The sequence below is a fragment of the Coloeus monedula genome, assembly GCF_965178545.1.
Source record: "Coloeus monedula genome assembly, chromosome: 3".
In the NCBI taxonomy this organism is placed as follows: Eukaryota; Metazoa; Chordata; class Aves; order Passeriformes; family Corvidae; genus Coloeus; species Coloeus monedula.
In genome coordinates this window covers 95,187,096-95,214,161 of record NC_138783.1, presented here as the reverse complement: position 1 = coordinate 95,214,161, position 27,066 = coordinate 95,187,096, and the positions used below count along the sequence as shown (strand labels likewise).

The 27,066-nt window shown below is 43.1% G+C and overlaps 2 protein-coding genes across 3 annotated transcripts in view; one reads left to right on the top strand and one right to left on the bottom strand.

Annotated features, from left to right (window-relative positions):
* COL4A1 (collagen type IV alpha 1 chain) overlaps positions 1-24,042 on the bottom strand; it is a 120,669-nt gene extending 96,627 nt beyond the window's left edge. The window contains exon 1 of the mRNA XM_082277676.1: positions 23,718-24,042. Coding sequence (XP_082133802.1) covers positions 23,718-23,780 — 63 coding nt within the window. The 5' untranslated portion in view covers positions 23,781-24,042. The remainder of the gene's footprint in view (positions 1-23,717) is intronic.
* Positions 24,043-24,114: 72 nt separating this feature from the next.
* Positions 24,115-27,066, top strand: part of COL4A2 (collagen type IV alpha 2 chain) — a 145,858-nt gene continuing 142,906 nt past the window's right edge. Inside the window, exons 1-3 of one of the 2 annotated variants that reach the window (XM_082277674.1) lie at positions 24,115-24,173; positions 24,464-24,567; positions 24,704-24,764. In XM_082277674.1, the coding sequence (XP_082133800.1) occupies positions 24,524-24,567; positions 24,704-24,764 (105 nt within the window). In that variant the 5' untranslated portion in view covers positions 24,115-24,173; positions 24,464-24,523. Of the gene's footprint in view, positions 24,174-24,325; positions 24,568-24,703; positions 24,765-27,066 lie in introns of those variants that run through there. The other variant, XM_082277675.1, reaches the window with a different exon arrangement.

Here is a 27,066-nt window from a genome sequence, read left to right as displayed (position 1 = left end):
AGAGTGAAAAGCATGACGGCTTGCGTTCCATTTCTGTGTGACACAGAGCTGCCCCTATTAACTTCAAATTATCTCCTTTTATGGACTCCAATCTTTTTGTATTTTTCACAACTGTAACTGGATGACGGGTTAAATACTCGGAAGAACGCAAGAATGTTTTTTTTCTGCAGCCAACACAGAGAGGGGAATCGCTGAACTCGCTGCTTCTATAAAACAGGAAATTGTATTTTGGGTGCATCTGATTCACACTGCTTCCCACCATCACCCTTATGCAGACGTGGTTTGGTCCCCCAACCCCCCATGCCATGGAGGGAACTAGAAGCTCTACCAACACTTTTGTTTCCAATTTTCCACCTGTTTATTCTAACACACTCATACTTCTTTAAAGTAAAGAACTTCCCCAAATTCATATGCCTATAGCTCAGAACAGATTACTGAGAATTTTTATTGTACAACTATACTCACCCTTCTACTCTTCCATAAACAAAACCAGAATGAAAAGCTGCACAGCTATGGAAGGATTTCCACAGCTTTTCAAAATCAAAATATCCCTGACTATCAGACAGGTGTGTTAGTTCAAGCCCACAGGACAAATAAAATTAACAAGACAAACACTCCTTTTTCGGTGTCCTTACCAGTACAAAGTGGAATCGGTGCCTAGTCCAATGTGCTTGGCATAAGCAGTGGCCAGGCTGGATGCTCTCTCCATCTATCACTTTAATTGCTCAGAAGGATACTGGGAAGTGAAATGTCTCTCCCTCCCTTGTTTCTACCTTTGATAAAATCAAAGGCAGACAGACAGCTGTGAATCCAGTCTCTTCACAACACCAGAGCCCAGCACTGGAAGCAAGTGGTATAGAAAGCTCATTAAAGTTCACGAGTGTATCCACAAAACAAACACTCAGAGGGAAGAAGCAAAGCAGAAGCCTACACAAAGGCATCCTTTCTCTCCTCATCTGCTGGAGCCATCTCTCACCTACAAAAGCAACTCTGCAGGCACTATTGCACCTGGAAGTTTTAACTTTCTCTGCAATTCTTTCATCTAAATACAAAATAGGGCTCAAACTACAGAGGTTAAGAGGTTCAGTGAAACAAAGAAATCATTTGCACTTAACTGGGGTTATTCAAAGCTCAAGCCTCTCAAACAGTTTTAGAAGCACCTGCTCTTCAAAAGACCTTGTTTCTGTGAAATGCCTTTCAGGCCCAAGTGTCCCGCATCTCAGTGAAATGGGGCTTGTGCAAGATTCAGATTTTGACCTAAATTTGTAAAAAAAAATTCAATTTAACAATAATCCATTTTAATACTGAAACTCATTTATAAAAAACAAATGCATGGCACTGTAGTACTGAGGTGACACACTCTTCCCTTGGGGTATACTTTACCCCATACAACTCCACTTGGGATCCAAAGTAACTGTTCAAGGGTAAGTGATTAATACTTTATCTGTGCAATATTTTTGCTTGATTTTTCACTCAACTATGCAGGTCCAGCAGAAGTGAGGTGATAGAGAGGAAGGGCGAGTTTTGTCATCCTTGTCTGCAGGAACCCAGAGTACCAAGAATATTTCTCTGCCTGTTTTTAAGGGTTCTTACCCCCCTGAACAACACTGTTTTAGCTTCAAACCTTGGAAAAAATTACCAACAATCAGACAAGAACTAGAAAATACAGTGGTGTGAATTAGGTGATAGACTACTATGTAAGATTGTCACAGGGTGAAAAATTTAGAGGTTTTAGGCTTCTTTTTGTAGTAAATAGATAAGAGTAAAAAATATCAAAATGGAGGATTGTTGTTGTTCTCTAAACCTTCTTCTCCTTCTTCTACTACTCCATATTCTGCAGTAAAAGTAGTTTGGAATGATTGGATAGAAAATTCCGTAGTTCCTAGTCGTGTTACTGAATAATTGGTAAGAAAGTGAAAATAATGTATGTTTTTAGTAACCATTGGTTAAATTATCTTTAAAAGGCCGTGTAAATCTTGATAATTGTCCTCACTCCTACTTTTCTGTCTTCTATGCTGTACCTGGGTCACACTAGTGGCTCTGTTCCTCTGATAAGACTTAATAAACAACTATCTGGAAGCATTGAAACTCAAGGAAAAGTCCCGGTTTATCTTTGAAACTCCTTGCAAGGACTTTCAGTAAATTCTCTCCCATCCGGAGGGACTTGATTTACAGCACGGTAAAGTGTCACTTGTTGGTGCATCCAAAATCCAAACCAGGTGCCTGAAAATGGAAGTAGACATTTCAACGCCACTTTGATCTACTTTGTATGTACAGTTAATAACTGGAAACAACATTCATGCTTCCTCCTTGTGGCATTGTTCAACGGAAACTGAACAGGCCTGGCCACATCTGCAGCCAGGACAAGAGACCACCAGCACTGCTGATCTGCGTACAGTTCTTCTAGGGTGGGCAGGACTGACGACTGAAACTGTGGTCACCCCTCAATGCCATATCCCGCTGATGGAAAGCTGGACAAACCACTTGGCAAGTCCAGAGCCTGCCCCTTCTGATTGCTCCTGCACTTCAAAAAAGCTGGTTCACAGCCATGAATGGATTTTTACAGATTACTGGGCATCACAATAAATCTCTTCATCTTCTGCTTCCAGTGTATGGTATTTTTTAATTTTGCTTTCTCTAACATATAAAATCCATTTATATACATTTTATTTTATAAATTAATGTCATCCAAAATCATTGCACATTCAGTGCCCTGAAGAACAGCTGAAAGAATTACCATGTCATAAACCATAATAGAAGGAAGACAACGTTTAAGATTTATGTACTGCAGAAGTCATTCTCTAGGTATCTACCTATTTCTCATCACCTACAATCAAAACTGTTCTACTGTGAAAACTAGACATATCTGCTAAAAAATATATGTACTACCTCACGATACAGATACCCTAGACTTTGGTAGAAACAAAGCCTGACCCTCAGCACACACACACATGCACAGGCATCTCTTGCTATGAAATTGTGAATGGAAAATTAGAAGCAAAGAAGCTAAAGGCAGAGCTAATAACACAGATGTACATTAGCAGTCTGAGTCTAAGAATGTAAACTTACTTAGGGTGAAAACAAGATTGGCATTATACTGGCATTACTTCATTTTAGTACTGTTGCTTAATCTGTATATCTAATTCCTCACATAAAGCTTGACTTTGTGCTAAATAAGAAATGCCTTTGCACTCCACCAGCAGGCTCTGTCCATTTTACAAAGAGGGAACATCCATTTATTTCATCTAAAGGTCAAAAGTGAAATGCCTTTGGGAGATCCCATGCAACCTTAAAATAAAAGTCGCATTCCTAAACTCCAAACTATCTAGAATGCAACACAATGTCATTATTATTCCTTTGAAAATGTAAAACAATTAATCATTTATATTAAAAGCAAAATTCTTTCAAAAGAATTAGTCCTAAAAACCAATGAAATACCAACAGTGAGAATTTTAAATCTTGCTGTTCAAAAAGTACAACTTATTTTCCTTGCAGTTTTATGCACTATGGAAGTCGTAACACCCATAAATGTTTAAAAGACATGATGTAATTCTAGTATTTGTTCACTTTGAATAAAAGGAAAACAATTCTTATTCAAACACCAACAGTAGCCAAAGCAGCCTACCCCATAATTCCTCAAACTTTTTAGTGACTCTTAATAGACTATGTTTATGCCATGATACCTACCTGCAATTATTCATCAATATTTACTGACCCCATTTAGCAAAATCAGAACACAGAACTCCTGTGGAGCAGAAGATTCTGGCTGTCAGGTTCCTTACAGCTGTTCAAGATATAAACTAAAGCTCATGTAAACAAAAGCTTTTTAGTCCTTATAAGCTTTGAAAATATTGAATGTGCAAGCTATAGAACACCTGCTGCAATATTACACTCAACCTTCCGAATTTTTCCCTTCCACTGTATTTCTGCTCAGCTTATTCGTGGATTGAAAACTACACATTTCTTTTTGTCCTAAAGGCTATGTAAAATTACATCACACTGCTTATCCAGCTTCACAGTGTCAAATTACTTTATTTAGAAAAGGCATATCATGATCTTTTTGGACAACTTAAGACCATTTTTTAATTAATTAGAACTTTAAACAGATAATTAGAACAATCTCCCAATACACTGTGTGGTTAATACATGCATAATGCACACCAGGTTTATGATTACCTTCAAGGTGCTCACTGCCATCAGTAGACGCCTGGGGCTACTTGCTACCAACAGTGCATAGAAGGCACCATGTGTAGGTGGACATGTCACAGTGCCAACGCTGATCTTCTGAAAGATACTCTCTAAGGAGGAACATGCTCAGGAAAACCTCAAGTTTTACACAGTTAACAGTAATATACAATTTTCTATTACCACAGATAATTCAAAACAGGTTGCAAAAACCTGCTTCTGTCTACATAAGGCCTAAAAATAACCATATTGCTGTTCCACCATTGCTTCATCTGAATTCATAGATTTTATCAATTCCCAGTTGTTTCAACACAGCTTTTAGCTAGTTTTAAAAGCTCCATATTTGTGACATAGAAAGCAAGGAAGTCCTGCAGCATGCGACCTTTCTATTTTCTCACGGCAATTTTAAACGTAGAAAGAGACAGAGATAAACACAACACAGAACCCCACCAAAGCAAAAGCCCACTGAACTATTTCCAGGGAAAAAGACAGTTGTTCCATGAACTCTTCCATGTTTTCAGACATATGAATTATATCTGGCAATAGTTCAACAGAAAGGATGGAACACCAAAGGAGGAGCACAGGCTAAGCATTTGTAATCAAACAGATTAGGCAGATGTAAACTGGGAACTCCTGCTCATCAGCAGTTAAAAGGGAAAAATACTCAAATATAAACAATGCTAACATCAAACCTGTAGTTTGCTGCCTACTCTTTTCCTCCTTAATACAGACAAAACTTGTACTGCCAATATATCTAAGGTCATATGGTTTCATGTGAAGAAAGATGGGTAAGACTGTAATGACAGTCAAACAAATAGGGACTGGACTATTAGGGCACAAGAACAAGGAGAAAAAGGATAACAGGTAAGATAAAGAAAAAATGTAAATGGAAAGTAACCAACACGGTCAGGTGAAAGACACTGGGCTGAGAAAATGAGAAGGAAGAAGCAGAAATGCAGTCTCTTTGGTGGACCAAACAGTAGTCTGGATGAGACACAGAAAAACAAATTTCCATTTCACCACTGCTTTCATTAAGTAGCTGTGAAGCCTTTCATAAAGGATTTTAAACACCACACCTTCCTCCTGCCCTGAGAAAGTGATGGAATAACTGAAAACAGCAGGGAACTGGTACCTCTCATCACAATTTGTGACATAGCTACGTTTCATAACTTTAGGATGGGGGGGAAAAATTTCTTTCTTGAAAGAGTCAAAATGGAAAAATGATTACATTTTCATTTTTTTAATCAACTCACCTTGTTCTTTGAATTATTTTTGGAGGTTTTATATCTACAGTCTTCTCCTTCCAAGCTAAATGCAAATTTAAGGTGTTCTGTGAGAGCTCCATACAAACCTGCACTGAGCAGAGGGTTCCTTTCCTCTCAAGCAGCTCTTTTGCTCTCCTGACAGGCTGCAGTCATTAAATTACTATTGCTCGGAGGCAACCCAAGCCCTCCACACCAGCCTGGCCTGGCCAGGGTCACATCACCCTACCTACCTCGCCTTTTTCCTGCCTGGCAAGCCACAGCAAGGAACTCTCTGGTAAAAAACATTTATCCTTTCTGAAAATAGGTACGAGCAGTGAGAGAGCATGGCTAGCCCTGGCGAGCACCAGCCTCGCTCAGACCCATTTAATATGGAGAATATGAAATCTCAGCACTAGGCTCTGCAATCCTGAAGCAGACTGCCTGCATGTCTGCTGCTGTACTGGAGGATGCACAGAGAGCTGAGACACACAGCTGAAAGATATTCCCTGGTTAAGGCAGTCGAGTGCTACCCTGCAGAATGGGAACCAGCCCCTGCCTCTCCCATGAAATCAACTGAAGACAAATCATTTCCACACTTTTCACAGGCAGTCACTAATTACACATTCCCCATTTTCTCTACATGTTTAGTGCTGGATCTTTTTTCAAACCAAAGATCTCAAAGTCCTGGCTTCAGCTGAAGTTACTGTGTTAAAGCAGACGATGAAATGCTACTGAATGCTAATTAGGAGGTACTTTTGACATTACATTTTCCAGGTTACCCTTCCCCAAAGAGTCAGCAAATAGCTATGAAATCCTTAGGAAAGGTTAAAGCACCACTCTGGCTTGCACAGACAGAATGGGATGAAAAAACTGAGTGCAGCAATACACTGCCTCCTTCCTTCTGGGGAGTATGCTTATAAAAATCAGCACATGCTTTCTCAAAACATTCAGGTATTACTGTGATAAAGGCCATAGGAAGCTCATGAGAAGCTGAATGCATTTATTCTGCCTTCAAAGCACAACTTGATTATTATCTCTAAAGTAAGAAACAAGTCCAGAAAGTGAAGAGCAAGGCAAAAATTCCTGCATCTTCCCTTGCTCAGGGAGCACATTCTGTTCTGCATACTGAATAAGATGTGATCCTGTGAAATCCATCAAGCAATTAAAGGCTAGAATGATGCAAAAGGGGCCCATGTTTAGGTTGCACAGAGCTTGACTATGAAAACAGAATATTCCTTAAGCATTTTCTCTGTACGAAAACATATTAATATGTCAGCACATGGCCAGTGGTGAGAAGGAAGTGCATTTGACTATACACCATGCATTGAATGGCCACTGCCACTCCACATGCAAATAGACCAGAGAGAAAGCAAGGCTGCAGTCTGCAGAAGCCAGTAAATAGCGGGCTGGGACCAGAAGGTCAGCCCCACTCATCCTCCGCCCCTGCGCGAGGTCAGTCCAGCTCTGATGTGAAACCACACCTTGAGGCCGTGGTTAGCAGAGTTTCTGCAGCGCAGCCCCGGGCCCTTTGCTGTTAACAGCTGCGGTCTGGCCCCGCTCCCGCTCCCTCTCCAGTGCCAACAGCGGCCGTCATGCAGCCAGCCCTTCCAGGAGCCAATGCTGGGAACCAGCCGGGCTCAAATGGGCTACAGCTCACAGCAAAACGATCACTGACACTGACATACATGAGAAAAAGGAGTGGAAATGTCTCTTTTGGCAGCCCTGTGGGACACAGCCACTTTAGCACCAGCCAGCAAGTCAGTCCAACCTGCCTCCCTATCCTGTCCAACCCTGTTAAATTAATCACAAAACATTTACAACAGAGACCAAAAACCTTGACTGCCAATACCTTGCTGGTGTGGTTAACTATTCTCCTAATCCTACTACAATGGCAGCAGGAAGGCTTGCTCAGAATGCTGCTTGGTCTTATTACTCTTTAGGGAAAGGCAGCAGATCTTTTTCCCCACCAATGGGTTCTGCAATACTTAACTTCACTGCTACCTGGTATTACTGGGGCAAGGAGCTGGGAGCTCTCCTATCCAACCCCACATGGAAAACTGTCTACAAGCAAAAAATAGTGCTTACAAAAGTCAGATCACATACCTCACTTTAGAGTCACGTTTATATTTCAATGTTTCTTTCTGGATATCTCAAAAACATTGCACTTTCAAGAGAAAATGAGAGTGAAAACTGATTGGATGCTTGCTTCTCATTTGCATCTCAATTTCTGTATTTCAGCACGTGAACACAGAAAATTTTATTTTCATAGTGATGCAACAGAGTGATTTAATATTTGTAAGTGTATTTAAGACTGGTAAAGTATTTAAGAGCTCACCAAAAACTACAAGTATTGAGGAGAATGAAGAATAGAAGCTGCTGTACTTCCTAAAATAGATTGACATTAACTTTTCTAAATAAAAAACACCCAGAGATGCCTAAAATTTTTGGGATTAGGTGTAGTTTCATGCCTTTTATTCTAGAACTCTACATTTACCTCACCCATTCTTCAACTGGTGGAGCACACATCAAGTATCCCTGAGAGACAAAGTACTACAGTATACAGATGTGCCTATTTTGGAAGCAGTTGGATCACTTTTCCCTACCAGGTCAGGGTTTTCAGACCAAAAGAATAGCTCTACTGTTTGTAATCCAGCTGAGAACAGCCTGGATTCCCTGTCTTGTTCAACGCTGTAAATTTAACCGTAAAGAATAAAATCAGTCCCCCCTAATTTCAATTAGCACTGGGGGAAGAGGAGAACAGGTAACACACTATCCTATAATGACACTAAACTTTTCACAGTTATTTACAACAATCCACAGCTTATCATTGTTTGGCAAGCCTTTCCTTTATTCATTTACTTCATTTCCCCTTCTTTCACTGGAAAGGAATTTCATGTTAAACTGGGAAAAAAAATTAAAAAGTTGTAATTTCCATTTCCAAAAGACCATTTTTAATTATTAAAATAAATTTATATGGAGATCTTGGCTGTTTTTACCTCATAAAAACTGGCGGGCATCATAAGGTATGCAGGTTTAAAGCTATTCTGTTTTATTACTTTTATCTTCCCCCTCTACCTTTACTCATCTAAATAATTCTGTGAATACTTGCCTTTTCTGGTAGAAAAAACAAGATTTTTCTATTTTGGGGTCCGAAGCAGAAACAGTTTAGAAAATATGCTTTTAAATATACTGTAATTAAAGTTAGGAATTATTTTGTGCTCCAAGAGGATTATAGAGACATAGCCAAAATCACTGGATGGAAATCCCAAGTTAATCTGGTGCACTATCCTGAGCCCATGACAAAATTCCCCTTGATCATTTGTCTTTTTTTCCCATTCTGATATTTAGCCTCTGTATTTAAAGTTTTTGTCTCTGTGGTTACTGCAGAAACACCTAAAATGAGAGCAGCAAGGGCCAATACAGGAAAAGGCTTGGCAACCCAGAGTTACATGTTAGGTCATGAGGGCCAGTGTGCTGCCAGCTTTTGAGTGTGTGAACTCCTTTTATTCCTGAAGCTGATGATACTGAGAAATCAATCCTCAATCTCCATCAAATCCATTTTTATTCCACACTTTCAAGCTTTGTATAATCCCTATCACGGAATATCACAAAACTTACTTATATCTTACTTTGGAGATCAGGAGGTTTTGTTATCCTTACTTCATTTTTACGGAAGGGAGACACAGAGAAGCTAAAAATACTGCCTAAGGGCTGCCAAAGCAGCCTGTGGCAAAATAGGGACTGGATTTCTGCTCCCACACGTGCAGTCAGCCACATTCATCTGCAGCTGCGCTGGATACTGCCTGCAACACTTCCCTCAGTCCACCACATCAGCTCCAAGCTCACCTTATCCTTGGACAGGAACAAGATAAGCAGTTGAACAGCGTTCTGGTGCTAGAGATCCATGCTATCTGCTCAAACAGGGTATCCAGGCAGCCAGCTGGAGCTGCTCAGGGAAGACAGTTCCTTCCATGCACCAAAGGGAAAAGGGGAAAGGGAAAGGATGGTACCAAGTTGGTATTAGGCCAAGCTCCCTACAAATATGCCATTCATCCCTTCAGGCTGCAGTACCTGAACCTGTTTGCAATTCTGCTTGTAGCTGAGAGAGCAGGTGCATGTGCAGTGGGAGGGGAACCACTGGAGACTCAACGATTGCACTGGAACCTTCAGATAAAAAATGACAGCCCTTGATAGGTTTGTGGCACACACTGTATGTCCACAGGCAACATTGGAGACTTACTTCTGAAACAGACATTACACCTTTGGACAGGATGCAATGTCCATATCTTCATATCTAAAAATGTCTCATGAACACGTCAGTGAACGAAGGGAAATGGAAAATAAAACCTTAGCCTGAACAGTGAGAAAGTTCATAATTTAACCTGAAAGAACAGAAAAACAACCCCACCACTTTAATTTTACCACTGAATCAGAATACAGGCTATGACAATTTTATTGGCAAGGGACAAGACATTTGTTGGAACTCTTATCCTTCTTTGATCATCTATCAAGATCCATGGCCCTCACTTAGATGTGAGAGGTCTCCACAGGTTTTAAAGGTGTTGGGAGAGAGGGAAGGAGGGTATCACACTTTTCCTGGAGAAAAAATAAAACAGAATGAGGGGAAAGGAAAAAAAGAGTATCTGCAACAGGCAACTGCTTGTCAAAATGAGGGTTTATCACCATTATGCATAATGCATCTCTTAGTCCTAAAATGAGTGAGACGTGCTAGATATGTTTGCATGAAATGAAGGATAAAATACTTTTGAATATTACATGCAATACTGAGGGGGTTCTACTAGCACATACTTCTGTGAGTAGGCACCAACATCATTTGTCTAGAAGAGAGAAAAAGAAAATGCTGAAAAAGATAAAGTGTCAGTATCAGTATCAGTAATTTCTAAAAGAAATGAAGATTTCCAGAACAAGTATGTGCACAGGTACTTCACTCTATAATAAAAATAAAGGAGATGCTTCTGGTAAAAAAATCCTAGTCAAGAAACAAATATGCCAACACACAACAACATATGTTGCACACGACTGAGAATAGTACAGATTGCAGTGCACAGGAATTGTTTGGCTGATACTGCAGGTTCCAAAATGTTGTTTATTCAAGCTATTTATAATTTCAGAAAGAATTCTAATAAATAAAAGTGTAGTGGTAATATTTTTTCATTACCCTAACAATTAGGTGACTGCTATTCTAAGACAAAAATACATAATTCATATTTCTTTTGCCTTTTTCTCCAAATTTTTTCTTTCCAGCATTTCTTGATAAGGCCTGAAAAAAAAAACCAAAAACAAAACACACAAAAAACAAAAAGTCACCTTTTACTCCTTTTGGATTGCTTGCCTTTCCGCCCACCCCCAAAAGCCCATATATATTGCTGCATTTCACAGGGATTCTAAATGCAGTGATCTGTACCAACTCTCAGTGGTCCTTAAAAATAGAAATAATACAAATAATACACCTGCTGGGTACAGCCACAAAACTTTTGGGTTTCAGTCAACCTTACATTCTTAGTTTCTCTTCCTGCAATCACCTCTGGACTAAAAGACCACCCAGTAATCCGTCTCCTTTGCAATGTTAAGAGGAGTTAGAACAAGGAGAAAATCTTCGGGTACCAAAAATACATCCACCACCTTTAAAGCTAGCTTGAAGTGCTCACTTAACAGTGGGAAAAATTAAGCCAAACTATATAGAAAAGGTTGTTTTGTACTCTACTGATAACATTCTAGAGGATGTCTCTTTGTAAATGTCTTTATTATTTTAAAAAAGAATCTCTTTGATGACTCATTCAAGAGCCTGAGGAGACACTTTTCCCTTGGTAGTTTACCTTGATCACTACACCTGTCAACACATCCAGAAGCTTTTAATGGCTTCCCAATATTAGACAATAGCATATATTTTCATGTGCTATATTTTAATTGACTGAGTTTTTAGGAAATTATGATAGGCTCATCATCACTAAGCCCCAACAATGAAACAAACATGAAAAAATGAAGTGATTGTAGACATGACACTGGACTTTCAGTTTAGGGAACAGGGCAAGGCTGGTTATAAGGGAGGAAAATAGGCAATGAACATCTGACCAGACTCTATTTTCCATCTGTAGGCCTGTTAAGATAAAATCATCCTCAGACAACCAAGCTGATGAAACTCATTTTTACTCTGCTGATCAAGATCACTAACCTACTTCTCTGCATGTAATAAATCTTCAGTGACAAAAGTAATTTCTCATGCCATAAATAAATCATTGAAACACCCTAAGAGTAAGACACATAGATCTTAAAGACATTTTCTGGCTTTTTTACAGCTTGTTGCCTCAATTTTCTCATGGCCTGTAGGTTTTGAAGGGGATGCAACTGGCATTGCTGTGGCTCCCTACTGCAGTCAGCTGGAGAGTTCAGCTTCAAAGGCAACTTCAGGCAGGGATCGAGCAGCGCTACCACTTCAGGCTCTACAGGAGAGCAAACCTCTCCAGCCCTGGCAGGACAGGCAGCAATGGACTCTCGCTGGACATCCTCAAGCTCACAGGAAGCAGATCCAACTGCCAAGGGTGTGATTCGGGATGTACAGCCACGAGCTGATATGTACTCCTCTGCCTCTCGTGTGGGATGACAGGCAGCGGGTTCTGCCACTCGTCCTGCAGGAGCACATCCTTGCTGCCAACCAGACCAAGCTTCAGCAGCTTCAAATGAAGGTGCTGACAGCAAGCAAAAGGCAAATCATGCTGATTCACCTGCAAGGCTTAATGTGTAGGAGGCACCAGCCAGGAAAGAAAAGCTGGCATATCTTTTCCATGCACCACAGTAAAGCAGGTGTAAGGAGCAGGCTGAAACACCATCTGTCCCCTAGGGAGCACGGCACACACACAGGAATGACAAAGTGTAGCTGTTGGTCTTACCCAGACAACATACTTAGAAATTATTTCTTCACCCAGCTGCTACCTCAGCACTTCATCATAACATGCAAAGTGCCTTGACTCTTTTACAGTCTCACCCCTTTTCCACCTTCCCAAAGGCAGGTAAATAACCAGTCTAAAGAAGCTGACAGCTTCTCCAAAAACAGACCCAGTTTTACACTAAATAATTCCTGCAGACAGTGAGATATTGAAGATCAGCACCAAAATTTAGTCAAATTACTAATTCCTATCAATTATACCACTTGATATTGGGCTATCAGGCTAATAACAATTGGTACTTAGGGAAACACACAAATCACTATCCATCACCAGTGACAACTATGAGATAGGTTAATTATGAATGTACATCATAACTTTGCCTTTAGCATGGTGTGACTCAGATTTTAAAAATGCAGCTTCCATCTAATACTATAAATCTAAGGACAGGAATTCTGCACTTTATACTTTCAAACACAGCAAACAAGAAACAAATTACTTTGCACGCAAACTTACAAATTCTGTTTTAATGAGTGGTCTTGGACAAAAGCTTTACATTTTACCCGAAATTCATTGGTTGTCCTCAGGTATAAAAAAACTCATATAAGAGACTCATGTTTTAAGCACATCGCAACATTCAATTATTTTCAGCAGTACTTCATACAATAGTATGTGCAACTTTGCAAAAATGTCATTCTGCTTTCAAGACTGATTTGACACAATTTATAGATCTCTGGATTCTGAAATATGAAATATTTTTCTAGACAGCTGAACCACATCTGTCAGAAAAGTAGGGGTATTATCCAAAACAATACCCAATATGACATAATCACATGGGCAGCTTCCCATGCAAATCAATTTCACAATTTCCCTTGGACAATACAGACACACACTGTGCCATGTGCAAACCCGTCCCATGTAATTGCCCATTACTGTTCCAATCATGGCACACATCTAAAAGAACCCAGGAAGGGAAACCCAGAACTTTTCATATTTTGGCCATGAATGTTCAGACTTTAATCCATGATGTTGAATGGGGATTTACAAAAAACAAAGAACTGCTTGTGAACCATGTGGTACAGAATAACAGTCCAGCTAAAATAAACCTGAGCTGAACAGAAGACACTCAGTACACAGACTGTTTTGGCATTGCATTAAGTTCTGCATGCTGCTCTATTTTGCAATTTAAATTGATACTATTTAATTGTAACCAGCAGGACACTATTAAAATAAAAGATATTGATGTATTGACATTGAACAAAAATAAAAAGTCTTCCACTGAAATAAGAGTCCAGACATGCAGGTCTGTCAATGCACAGATGTGTCTTATATTGTGAGAGTAATTAAAGTTGTGCACAGTATTGGTAATTTACAAACTCTGGACCAAAACCATCATGTGCCAGCTACACAGGGACCATGTAGATGCCATCTCAGGCCTTAACACAGGGTCATCTGGTCTTGAGAATATCCTACTTGTGTTCTGCGCGCTTGCACTTTCTGCAGACCCGGCAGCATCCAAAGTAGTGTATCTAGAGGATCAAACAGACCTTTTCCTCTGGCTTTCACATTGCCAAATCAATTCCAGCACCAGCAGCTTCTGTGGTATCGATGAGAAAGTTCTTTTGAATGCAAGGAAGGCATTTAGAACAAACACCTTTTAGCAGGTATATATTTTAGTGTGTACATTACCTTCGCAAAGGCTGTGGGAACACAAATGGGTATAAGGCAATCACTTGCTAGGCTTGCTCCTCTAAAGATTTTATTTGAAGGCACTAAAAAGAAAACATGATTCTTATAATGACAGCACACAGAAGCACTCTCACAAAACAATCTTTGTAATTTTTGACCCGTGCAGTTTTTTGGCTTTGTCCTGTCACCATTGTCTTCTTTGGTCTCCTTGATACTCTAAAGAAAAATCTCTCCACATTCACAGCCCCTCTGACTACTCTAAAAATCAGTTAAATGGAAGCTGAAATTATTAGCAGCTTTGAGGAAATGAGTCTGCACCTGACAGGACAGAGGGCAATGAGCTACAACTGCAAGGTTAGCAGTTGCCAGCCTGCACATCTCAGGGGCTAACATTCAAAGCTTTTCCATGCTTATGACACATCCAGTCCATTTAAAATCACAAGCTCTGTCCCAACCAAGCACATAATTCCTGGAAAATGCATCAGAAATCAGCATCCACTCTGTCTGACCAGCGTGAATCAGAGCACATTTTCAAAGGCATGTTCCCAGAAAGATGGATCTACTTTTCTGCCTGATTTGAACTATTATTTTGGCATTCCCAAGGGCGTGAGCCAAGACATTATTTAACCCAATGACTTTAGGCACTGGTACAACATTTGCTGGATCGCCAAGGTCCATACTGGGAAGTAAGTTTTAAAATAGTAAGAGAAAGTCACAGACAGAAGAATTACATTGCGTAAGAATTGACAGCACCAGAATCCATGTCTGAGTCTTCTCTCAGCTGATATTTACCAGTAATGATCACAGAAACAACCCCTTCCAGGCTGGGACTGCCAGCTGGAGGGTCCTCACAACTGGTGGCAGTGGCCAGGAGCCAGAGCCAGCTCCCAGAGCTGTTGTCCAGCTAAGCAAAACAAAGTACAGGGCTCTAGCACTTAGTTCTTTCCCTTTTTCCTGACCTTTTTTCTTGCCCTGCTTTCTGCTCTGGCCCCTGGAGATGCGTCATGCAGCCTTGACTCCTCAGAATCACTGTCACACAGCCTTGACTCCTCAGAATCACTGTGCCATTTAAAAAACACAAAAAACCAAACATGACGAAAATAGAGACTTCCTAGGATAATGTTAAGCTTTTTACTTTCTTCTCACTTTCACTTATATCTCTTGCTGTTCCCTGCTTTTCTCTAAAAATATCCATGCTGATTCCAAAAAACACAGCTGTTCTTAACAAAGATACAGCCCCAGTCAATACACTTCAGCTAAAAAAAAAAAAAGTTTCAATAAAAAGCTACTCATCATTTTCTCAAGTAAAGCTGTTACATTAAAAGCATTTACATAGCTTTAGATTCCCCTGCTTATTCTAACAAACAGCTAAAACCACACAGGCATTTACAGCTAAAAAGGTCTTTTGAGTTTTGGCCACAATTAGTGCTTGCACATGTATCTTGGCTTTATGGCAGTCAAAACCCATCCTTTTTTTATTCTGCTAGCAGATAACTGAGTTACCATTGCCATAAAAGGGGCAAGCTTCAAGTACAATATGAAAATTCCTGGAATGCTTGAATCTACCCTCATGTAGCCGATTTTTCCCTTAATATGTGCACTGTGAATACAAACTATTAATGCACTAATTTTTCTTTAAACTTTTGTTCTTATTCTTTACAGCCCCATCAGTCCATACCAGTGTAATTTTTCAGCCTTATTTGGGTTTCATTACAATCTTAGGATTTGTTTCAATGCTTTTAGATTAACAAATATTTCAACAAAAGTCTTCAGTAGACTAGAAAACAAGTTTTCTTCCACTAGATAAACAACCGGACTAACAAGACCAAAAGACTTAAAATATCTAGTCAGCACATAGCTATCCAGTGAAAATGTGCTAATTTGCTCTATCCCTTAGCTACAACTGAAACATTTGTCATGACAAAGAGGGAAAAAAAAAATAAATAAGAAAAAGCCTCTCATTCTGATTTCTGTATACTAAACTAAGAACCCCATAAATCATCTACTACAAAAGAACCAGCTTATAAAACATTTTCCACTAAGTTAGTGATTATTTGCATGAAAGATTACATACTTTATTATGAATTTGCAATGTGAATTATCTATAGGAAGAATCTTCATGTAAAAATGGCACTGACTATTGACTATATTAATGAATTAGAACTCTTTCTCCCACTAAACCATTTAGAAATGCTCTACCAGGTTTACTCCCCAGTGTTAAGACAACATCCACATGTACAGAAGACATATTGAGGGCATCTTGACTAGAAGAAAGGTTGAAACCTCAGACCTCCCATGTAGCCAGAGAGATTATAAATCTCACAGCAGCTGATACACACACAGGCAGAGAGAAGGCTGGACACTGGTGTTTAAAGGTGGTAGAGGAGATGAATGTTACTTGCCTCAAATAATTTTTTTCTAGCAATGATAGGGAACACCACCACACTTCTGGCACCTTTCAAGAAAGTTCAACATCTAGACTTGATTTGTGGCTTTCATCTTATCTCAATTCAGAGATGAAGCACAGAGTTTGCAAACTGAAGCTCTTCAGCATATGTCTTCTGCTCCCACTGTAACAGCTGGGCAGGGATCTCCACGGGGGTGACAGACTTTACCTAAAAATTTTCTGTTTCCCAGTTATAGCATTTGAAATGTTCTTCAAAAAGGTACATATTGTTATCTACAGATAAGATATTGCATAGGTTGTACCATGCTTCAGTCTTCCCTCAAAAAATACATCTCTTCTGAATGCAAATGACCAAACTCACTTGATTTTTAATTAAACTATTCTAGTTTTTCCTAGTAATCTCAGTGTATTAAACTAATTACTCTATTTTATAACTCTGATAGTTTCTTCTGCTGGTTCTGTCTCAGCTGTCCTAAAAACCTGCAGGTCAAAATGTGGTCTCTGTCACTGCTACAAGCAGATGAAAGCCACAAAAAGATGAAAGAAACCTAATTATTGCTTTGCAATTTGTTTACTCCACACACTTGACAGCACTTTGTATTTTGTCCTTCACATTGTTCTGTTGAAGAAGCACACCCTTCCTCAGACCCTGCAAGAAAGAGGCTGTCTGCCAGCAGCAGTAAAGGTGAAGGCAGCGGATGCACACAGAGAGAAAAAAAGCATAGGGAAGGAGGGGAACAGAGGATGATTAGTAATTCTCTTGAATCCACACAAAGAAATCCTTCAGATTACAAGAAATTCCACAGAAATAGCTGAATAACTTTGCTAAAAACACAGTTACACGTTTAATAAATTAAGTCAGAACATTCATAGAAAATCTTATGCCGTTTATTTCAGAACGTGTGAGAACAACATTCTTTACATATGAAGGTAACATTAAAAAAAATTCAAGAAGAAGGAAACCTATCCTTTTCCAGCTCTTCTTTGGCTTCCCTCGTTTCATTTTTGGACATGTCCTTTTTATTATGTGGCTGAAAGGCAAGCCAAGCCAAAAAAAGGGAGCTTTTTTGCTGCTTGCAAGGCTAGGCTGACTCATCTCCACCCAAGCAGATTCCCAAGCTGCTGAGTCCCATGGCACCTGCTGTCTGCACCCAGGCCTCAGCACCTTGCACTGATGTCACCGAAACATCCCAGCACAGGTATAAAAGCAGGACAACAATTCTCATCAGAACCCATAAGTACAAGTTTTCAGATGCTTGATAACTTGACAAATCAGAGGTGAAAAGGGGTATTTCCTACCACCACCACACAACCACCTAACCTAAGAAGAGCTAATATAACATTAAATGAGTTTTTTTTAATGGCTTACAATATTTTTTGCTCACATTGGAAATATAATGAAAGCATGCACAGTGTTAAGGGGTTTCCTAAAAAATACATATTTGAGATATTTTGAGATATCAGAGTGGTAAAAAATGAGCCCTGAGCTGAACAGTGTAGTAGAAGTACAAGCGACTGGAAGCTGAAGTGCTTTTGAACATATACACTGTACTTTTCTTTTTCAATTTACAAAGTTTATTCGAGCTCCTCCTCCTGTAAGAGAATATGTCAGAGATAAAGGAAGATAAACAGTCAGTTTTTTCATCCTTTAACTGTTTGTACATGCCAGAGGGTAAAAACAGACTAGTTTTTTGCACTAGTTATACTCTTTATGAAGAATACCTTTGCCTGTTTCTTTACAGCAACTCACTTCACATTACAACAGCATAATGGCAGTAATTACATATTGATAATGTTTTAACTTGTTCTGTATTTTACTGACACATTGTCCAAGACACTGCTGTATGCACATGCTATATAAATGCACATGCTATTAATCCCACATACTCTTTTGATGTATTAAATCACCAAGAATAATTCCAGCCAGTCACAACCAAGAGAAATCAAAAATTTATCTTCTCACAAACATCATTACATTGCAGCAGTACTTCACACTTTCAACTACTCACTAAAGCCGCAGGTTGCTCTTCCATTCAGGTCATAGCCCACTCCCAAACTCTTCTCTTTGATCAAATCTTGCAAGATGTTAAGGTGTTAAGTGTTTATGATGGGAAAGTCATCGGAAATTCTGGGGAGGGCATACTATGCAACTTTTAAACACTGATGAAGTAAGTCAATTTATTCTCGTGTAGAGGTTGTTGAATCTTCCTTTGTTTAGTCTAGTTCTATAAAAAGAACAATATTCCTAAGCCTATCCCTAAAGGTGGTTTCTGACATTTTAAAACAATAGTCTTAGCTGCCTGCAGCAGCTCTCCTACATTGCTCTACATAATCAAGGCAACTGACAGAATATACATCCAGCATAACCTCAGGCATTGTACAACCTAATGATATCCAGGATTATAAACACCAAATGGACAAGTTGCAATGAAACATTGCAGTAGTCCTGCACGCATTTGATACAAACACTCAGAAGCAAAAACTGTGCAACTTGAAATGATAGTCCATGAGTGCACTTGCGTATGCTGACACTCAACAGCTGACTCCAGGAGCAAAGTCTGTGGAGATGAGTCAGGACTGACTGCTCAAGGAGGTTCAGGGACTGTGTTCACCAACACAACTAGCAGCAGGCAGGTATGTGTTTCCAAAAAAGCCTGCCCTTCTCTCCCACCTCCAGCACCCCATGCCATGATGCTGTAGAAGAAGTGGCCAAAGGGAGAGGGGAAGTTGGCAGAAAGGATAACAGATATAAAAACATTCCTTTGGGACCAAGGAGTCACCAGGCCTGTCCTCTTGCCCCAGAAGTGCCCATATTGCTCAATATATGCACACTTTTCTGTGTATATATATTGAGTAATAATCCCCCAATGCCGAGGGTGAACAGGTGAACCCACACCCACCACTCCGCCACTTCCCCAGCCAGCACTGCTCACCACAGGCTGGAAGGCCACCCTCCTGCCCAAGCTCTCATGACCCTCTCTGGTGCATCCTCAGCCATCCCAGATCCTACACCTCTTCCTGACAAGACATCTTGCTCCAACAGGAGGAAGGGAGCACTGCACTTGTCTTCTTCAGACTCCCACACCCCACCATAGCCTGGCAGGGGCAACCAAACCCACTTATGTTTTTCTCTGAAGCCTTCTAGCCCGAGAAAATCTTCACTCATTAGAAATCATTTAGGTCTCCCCTTCTGGCCATATTTTTGGAACCAGAGTGACTGTATCTCCCTCCTAAATTAACACTTACCAGGGTTTCTTAAACATGCTCTTGGTATTGTCAAGTCCTTGAGGACATTCAGGGACAAGGGTGTCAGATGGCCTCGAGGAATAGGTGTTTCAGCATCAAAGACAGTGGCAGTCCTTGACATGAAGGCAGCTGCCCAACCTTGCCTTACTTCATTAAGCACACCCAGGTGAAGTGCTACCAGTGATTCAGACTCAGTCATACTTCTGTTCAACCACAAACCAAAAGCCCATGTCATTCTTTTTATTTGCTCTTGGCTTATGTGCCCCATTCATCTCAATTTTCAGTAAATCACATTTTTAATGAAAAGAGAATAGAAAAATTGTTCAGATTAGTTGGAAGCAATTACATTCTTTTTGCTTTTGGCTTTTAACTGCATGTGTCAGAATGCATTCCCAAATATGATGTAAAAACAGGAGAGGTGATGCAAGGAAGGCATGAGGGCAACACAGCAGAGCTGTCTCTGCCTGGCCACGTACAGGGCACCACTCTTCATACAGGGCTTACCCAGGGACAGGAACCTCCTGGCCTCACACCAGTGCATCCCCAGTTGCCACCACACACTCAGCTCAAGTAGGACTAGTGGAATCAGCACTGCCCTTGTGGAAAAACTTATGCATGCTTTTATCACTGTTTTGGCATGCCTTTCCCTATTAGCTCCATAGAGCTTGCTCTCAGCTCTGTCCCAGCACCCATTTCACCAAGACTAGAAGCAGAAAACAGGGATGGGTTGGGAACTTGGAGAGAATGCTAAGCCCACTGCTGAGCAGTGGTGGCCAGGAGACCTCCTTCATTCCACCAACATTACATGGCAGCCAGTCCATTTCTGTGGAAGGCGACTCAACCCGGGGCTCAAGTGCAGCTGAAGATCTCACTCCACTGCACAAAGCACAAGGACCAGCACTGCAGCAGCAAGGACAAGGTACCAAAACGTGAACCCGGGATTTCCATGGCATTGTCAACTCTCAACTGAGCAGTACTAATGTTAGGAAATAGACTTTCTCCAAAGGAAATGGCAGCCTGAAGAGTGTCAGAAATGAGAACCCCTGCAGAGATCAATCAAAACAAGCTTCTCCTGTAACTGTCTCATGGGAGCAGTCTCTTATCTTGACCTGGAAACATCTTAATCTGCTGCCCTGTCTTCCACTCTGCTCTCATTGTAAGCTGAAAATTAATCTCCTGAGAAGAACACAGAACAGCACAAAAGCCCGGATTAGCTATAACTAATATTTTAATTATAATTGGTCAAAATAAAGAACACTAAACTTCCAGTGTCACATCTGGATGCACCTTATAGTACCACATTAAAACCAGTGAGAGCTGCAACAGAGAAGCTCCCTCTTTCTGTACTGAGGCACATGATCATGACAGTAGCTGGCTGGCTTTGCTATGTCAAATGCCTCTGTCAGAGGAGTCCTTCCAAACCTCCTTGTATGTATTTAATCACAGATATGTCAGAGATAAAAACAATTTTTCACTCTGTCAGCCCTGACAGACTGCAGGATCACCACCACCAGCAGAGCATGAGCTGCTGCCACGCTTGTGCACACAGGCACGGTCTCAAGCCTCAGTTAGGTACCTCAGAACAACCACAGTGCACATATGAAGAAACATTTACTGTAAGGGTGACTAAGTGCTGACACAGGTTGCCTAGAGGGGCTGAGCAGTCTCCATCCTTGGACACATTTAAAACTCAGTGGGACTAAGCCTTAAGCAGCCTGTTGTAGGTGTCCCTGCTCTGAGCAGGGGGTTGGACGAGATGATCTCCAAGGTGCCCACCAGCCTCACCAATTCTGTGATGAAGGCCATGGGACAATTAAGAAGACTGTGGCTGCACAACTGTTGTAAAAAAAAAAAAACAAACCACAAAACAGGACTAGCCAATAAAAGCTACTTTGGGGAAGAAAGGAGCCAGCATTTTTTTTTTTTTCTGGAGAAAAGTGGTTGCTCCATTCAGCCTATTGCAAAAAAGTACTGCTACAACCTTCCCTACCACACAAACTTCTGCTAATACAACTACTCTTTAAATGTAAACAGTGGGAACATGTTCATCTAAGGACCATGTGAGAGCGGGGTCAGCTCTGTCAACTCTCCAAAAGCAGAAGAGGTCCTGCCCAGGTGTAGAGTGCTTCACACCACCCTGCCTTAATCATGCACAGGCATCAGCCTGGCTCAAGAATCTCCAAAGAGAAGCCCCTTGATCACCACCCACACCTGGTGTGGTGCAGGCCAACAGCCATCTCCATCATCTTTTGAGTGGTTGCTAGTGACAGGCAACAGTGTGGAGCTGGGGACAATGCCAGCAGAACTGAATTCATTGAAGGGCCACCCATTTACAACTGAAAGTTTATCTAAGGCAACAAAACTGCAAGGAGCTGAACTTCCACTGCATACTTGTGTTTCCTGGTGGCACTGACGAGGAACTGTAAATCTGCAGGCAGCTCAACCCACAAAGAACAGTTAATAATGGGAATAGTTTCATAATGTAATTAACAGCTCCAGGTTACATTTCAAGAAATCTTGATTTTAATGAAATAATTTATCCAGTACATGCAGGACACTTCTAGAACAGAGCCTCTTCACAGTTGCTACAGAAGAGCTTAAATTGTACAACTGATTAAAGTTTGTATCTTCTTTTAATAAGCACCTCTTCCCTACACAGTTTTGTGTCTTTGATTGAAAGTCATGGTTTACCCAATGACTTCACTTTACAGCACAAGGTGGGAATGTACCTTACAGATACGTATTTATATCTCTAGACATACCAAATTCAGAACTTAAATGTAAATAAGTTACTTCAAAATATTCTAATTAATTAAAATTAATTAGGACCTCAAGGGAATACAGTTTAATCAGCTTAATGCCAAGTGATGGGTGAATTGCCTAAGAGAATTCACTACTGAGTGATTTATTGCAATCAAAGTAAGCCTGATGTTATCAACCTAGGAGCAACAGACAAGACATCAGTAGTTCAGTGCATTGCTTACTTCAGTTGATTCAAGGCATCCCATTGGTCACAGAGAGGTATCAAAATTCATTATAGGACTTAATTTCATCTGAAATTGCAGAAAAGCTTAAAGTAACCTTTTCCCATATTTCCATTGTTGATTGAAATGTTAATACAAGATCTTAAATTTATGGTAGGAAGCATGACAAAAACCCATGTGTCTAAATCTACTGACAAGTTTTCTGCACTCCTGAATTTCACTAATACAGTATCAACCTAACCAAATGCAAGGAAACAAGGAGACACAAAAAGATAACCTATTTCAAATTCTTATATCAACTGCCCTTTACTTAGAGGTACAGAAGGAACTGCCCAAATACTTCAGGAGCGCCAGGAAAGAGAGTCCTTTAAACTTAAGGACAGCTAGTAGCTATTATCACAGCGATAAAATTAGCTCCCTTAGCAAAACTTTCAGACTACTTGCATGCTTTCGATTTTACAAGTCTATGCCACAATCTAGTTCCATCCGGAAAGATGCCAAAATTCAACTTTAACCATTAACATTAGGATCCCTCCCAGTCCCCAGCCTGCTGCTACTGCCCATCGCGCGGGGTCAAAGGCAGCGTGCACAGCACTTTGAATCCAAGCAGCCAACACTAAACTATTATTCATATTAATATTATTTATTTTTCACTTTTTTTTTTAATTATTTTTTACCGTGGAAACACAACTCGCTGCTTTTCAGTCCCGGGTGGGTGCGTGCTTTTTATTCCCTCCGCAGTCAGCGGCGCTCCGTGCCGGGCCGTGGGACAGGGAGAGCGCTGCGGGGCCCGTCCCCGCCGGGCCCCCGCTGCCATCCCCGCGCGGTGCCGGCCGCCTCGCTCCGCGCCCGCGGAGAGCCGGCGAGCGGGCGCAGCCCCGCGGAGGGGCGGGGCAGCCGGGCATCCGCGCGAAGCCCACCTGGCTGCCCCAGCGCTCCGAGAGCGGAGGCCCCGAGCCACCCCACGCAGGCTCCCCGTCCCGTCCCGCGTCTCGCCGTGAGAGGGTCCCGCGTGTGCACCCGATCGCGCAGCCCGAAGGAGCCGCCTCCGCGTACTCACCGCGGCGGACACGGCGCTGAGCTCGGCGCTCAGCAGCAGCCCGAAGCCCAGCCAGAGCCGCATGCTGCCGCGCACTGCACCGCGCCGTCAGTCCCTGGGCGGCGGGGTGCCGGCGACTCAGAGTGGGGCTCCGCGGGGCCGGCCCCACATGCGAGTCTCTCCCCTCCGTCGCGGCCGCGGCGCCTTCGAATGCCTCGGGTTCCAAGGACTCGATGGGCGGTGGCAGCTCCCCTTCTCCTTCCCCCCGGGCGGGGACCCTAAGAGGGCGCAACCTCGCCCGCTGGCCGCAGTTCCTGCGTCTCCTCTTCCCCGCCGCGGGTGGGTGGTGGGCCGCGGGGGGGCGCGGGCGGAGCGGGGAGGCGCGCCGCTTCCTCGCCGCACGCCGCTGCGGCCGCCCGGGAGGGCACGGCACGGCACGGCACGGCACGGCTCGGCACGGCTCGGCTCGGCAGCGCGGTGCGGAGCGGGCGCGGGGCCGGGCGGCGGAAGGGGGCGGGGAAGGGCCGGGGGCGCTGGCTCTGCCTGGCCCGTCGGGGTCCGCGCCCCCGCGGGTGGCTCCGTGCCGGGAGGACGCCGCTCTGTGCGCCGCGCCGGGAGCGACGCGATAGCCCCCTCTTTCCCCCGGCTCGGAGCCCGGCACGGCCCGGCCGGTGGGGCCGCTCCCTGCTCCGGCAGCGGCGTCGCCGAGCCTGGAGACCTCCGGCGCGGGGAGCGGCGTTACAAGCGGGCTCTTCTCTGCCTTGCAGGAGTGGCCGTCCGGCGGGAGGGGGCCCTGAGCCGAGCCCCCGGCCGGGGAAGGAGCGAAAATGGACATCTCGCAGCTTCCCAGTGCACGTATTTTCCTTTGTCAGTAAGTAATTCCGCTCGGTAGGCTTTTGGAAATAACTTTTTAAAGTCGTATTGTCACCTTTAACTGCAGAGTGTTATCACGTGCTTGTTTTGCGCTAGTTTAAGACCATATCGTCCTTATTCACCTCTCTCTGCAGGGATACGGGGCTTCTGCTGATCCTGATAGAAGTTTTGCTGTCAGCAGTCAAAGTGGACGCTGTAAGTAAAACGTCTTACGACTTTTATTGAGGAGAGGAGGAAAAAGCAGTTTCCTTGGTACCAATAAGTGAGGAACTGCATTTTCTTTGCCAGATGGCTTATCTGTCTTTCTATTAAAAGAAACAACTAACAAATCATTTCTGCAAACCTTACAGATTGCTGCCTTCAACAAAATGATGTTTAGCAGAGAAGCATAATGCTTCAAGAGTCAGGTTGTTTGAAATATTCCACTGTTAATTTTGCTCAAATTGGGTACTTTGTTAAAGTGATAGTGAAACAAACTGTCTTGTTTTGAAAGACAAGTGTCTGCCAAGGAAGGTGGGAACCTCCCTTGCAATGCAGAATATGATCCCCTTCCCTACTAATTATTATAACTTTGAAATTAAGGGGCTTTCAGGCAAAGATGTGGGAAAAGTAAGAGCAGCTCTTTACTACTGTGTGCATGTATAACAAGATAAACAAACAACAACAATGGCAGCAACAACAAACAAAACCAGAAACCCAGGAGCAGCCTTCTCTCGGCCACAGGCACCTTCTCCTTCGGTGCAGTTCCGCTCGCAGCCGGCAGGGGCGCTGGTGGCTCCCGGCCGGGCAGGTGCAATGGCTCCCCCCGGCTGCAGGGGGCGCTGTGGCGAGAGCTCGGCCGTCTCTCTGCACATGGATGATGGCGGACACAGCCGGCGGAAGGGATGGGGAAGGGGCTCCCTCTACAAACCCCCAGGGGCAGTCGCTCCCGGTGCCCCAACCGATGGCAAAAGGAGCTGTAGCAGGAACCTCGGAAGCAGCAAGCTGGAACAGCAGAGGCGAGCAAAATCCCGGAGTATTAAATGAGATGTATCAGAAGCTCCACAGCTGTAGCAGGAACTGTGGGGTGTCCCGGCAGGCACTGAGTGTTGGGTTACACTATAGCAAGATGCCCTGAAACTGCAGCAGAGAACAGCAGGGCTAAGTGGGGAATCCCTCCCCAGGGTATCTCAGCAGCAGTGGCTGGTCCCTGGGTCTGGGCTGTGCAGAGGAGATGGCCCCTGGCAGGGAACGGGGTGTTCCCAGGTCCTGGTGTGGCCCACACTGGCTCTGGGCTCCCCAAAAGCAGAGAAGGAGAGAAGCTAGCCAGCAAGCCCAGTCACAGTGCCAAAGGAAAAGAAACAAAAAGAAACAGGCAAAACCCACAAAGCAGCAATATCCCTAGTCAGGGACACCAGCTGCATGTCACCACCATATGCCAGCCAAAAAGCCCACCCAGAAGGAAGGAGCTGCCCCTCACCCCGACCCCGACTGTTGCTGGAAACTCCGGTCTGGCTCTCACTCATTATGATTCTCCCAGAGCCAGGGTATGGGGGGGAAGAAGTGACCACCCCTGAAACAAACAAAAAAAACCCCAAAAAGGCATGGCATAAAAAACCATACCCAAGACACCAACCCCCTCCTCCTTCCCAGAGGGCGCACCTCCCTGGCTGTGTGCGGCAGCTGCTGCAGAGGAGCCCAACTGCTGCTGCCCAGACACGCTGCTTTCTGCTGTTACCTCGGGCTTTTTTTTCCTACACTGTAGCCCCGCACACCCCACAGTTCCTGCTACAGCTGTGGAGCTTCTGATACATCTCATTTAATACTCTGGGATTTTGCTCGCCTCTGCCGTTCCAGCTTGCTGCTTCCGAGGTTCCTGCTACAGCTCCTTTTGCCATCGGTTGGGGCACCGGGAGCGACTGCCCCTGGGGGTTTGTAGAGGGAGCCCCTTCCCCATCCCTTCCGCCGGCTGCGTCCGCCATCATCCATGTGCAGAGAGACGGCCGAGCTCTCGCCACAGCGCCCCCTGCAGCCGGGGGGAGCCATTGCACCTGCCCGGCCGGGAGCCACCAGCGCCCCTGCCGGCTGCGAGCGGAACTGCACCGAAGGAGAAGGTGCCTGTGGCCGAGAGAAGGCTGCTCCTGGGTTTCTGGTTTTGTTTGTTGTTGCTGCCATTGTTGTTATTTGTTTATCTTGTTATACATGCACACAGTAGTAAAGAGCTGCTCTTACTTTTCCCACATCTTTGCCTGAAAGCCCCTTAATTTCAAAGTTATAATAATTAGTAGGGAAGGGGGTGGCATGGCGTGACACTGGCCCAATGCCAGGCACCCATGAGAGTCGCTTGCTCACCCTCCCCTGCAACAGTTGGGCAGAGAAGAGAGGGGAAAAAAAATTAACGAGGGCTTCATTAGTTGAGATGCGGACCAGGAGAAAACACTTCAAGGGTGAAACAGGCTCAACTTAAACTTACAAAGTGAATTTATTGCTAACAGATTCAGAGGAGGATAATGAGAAA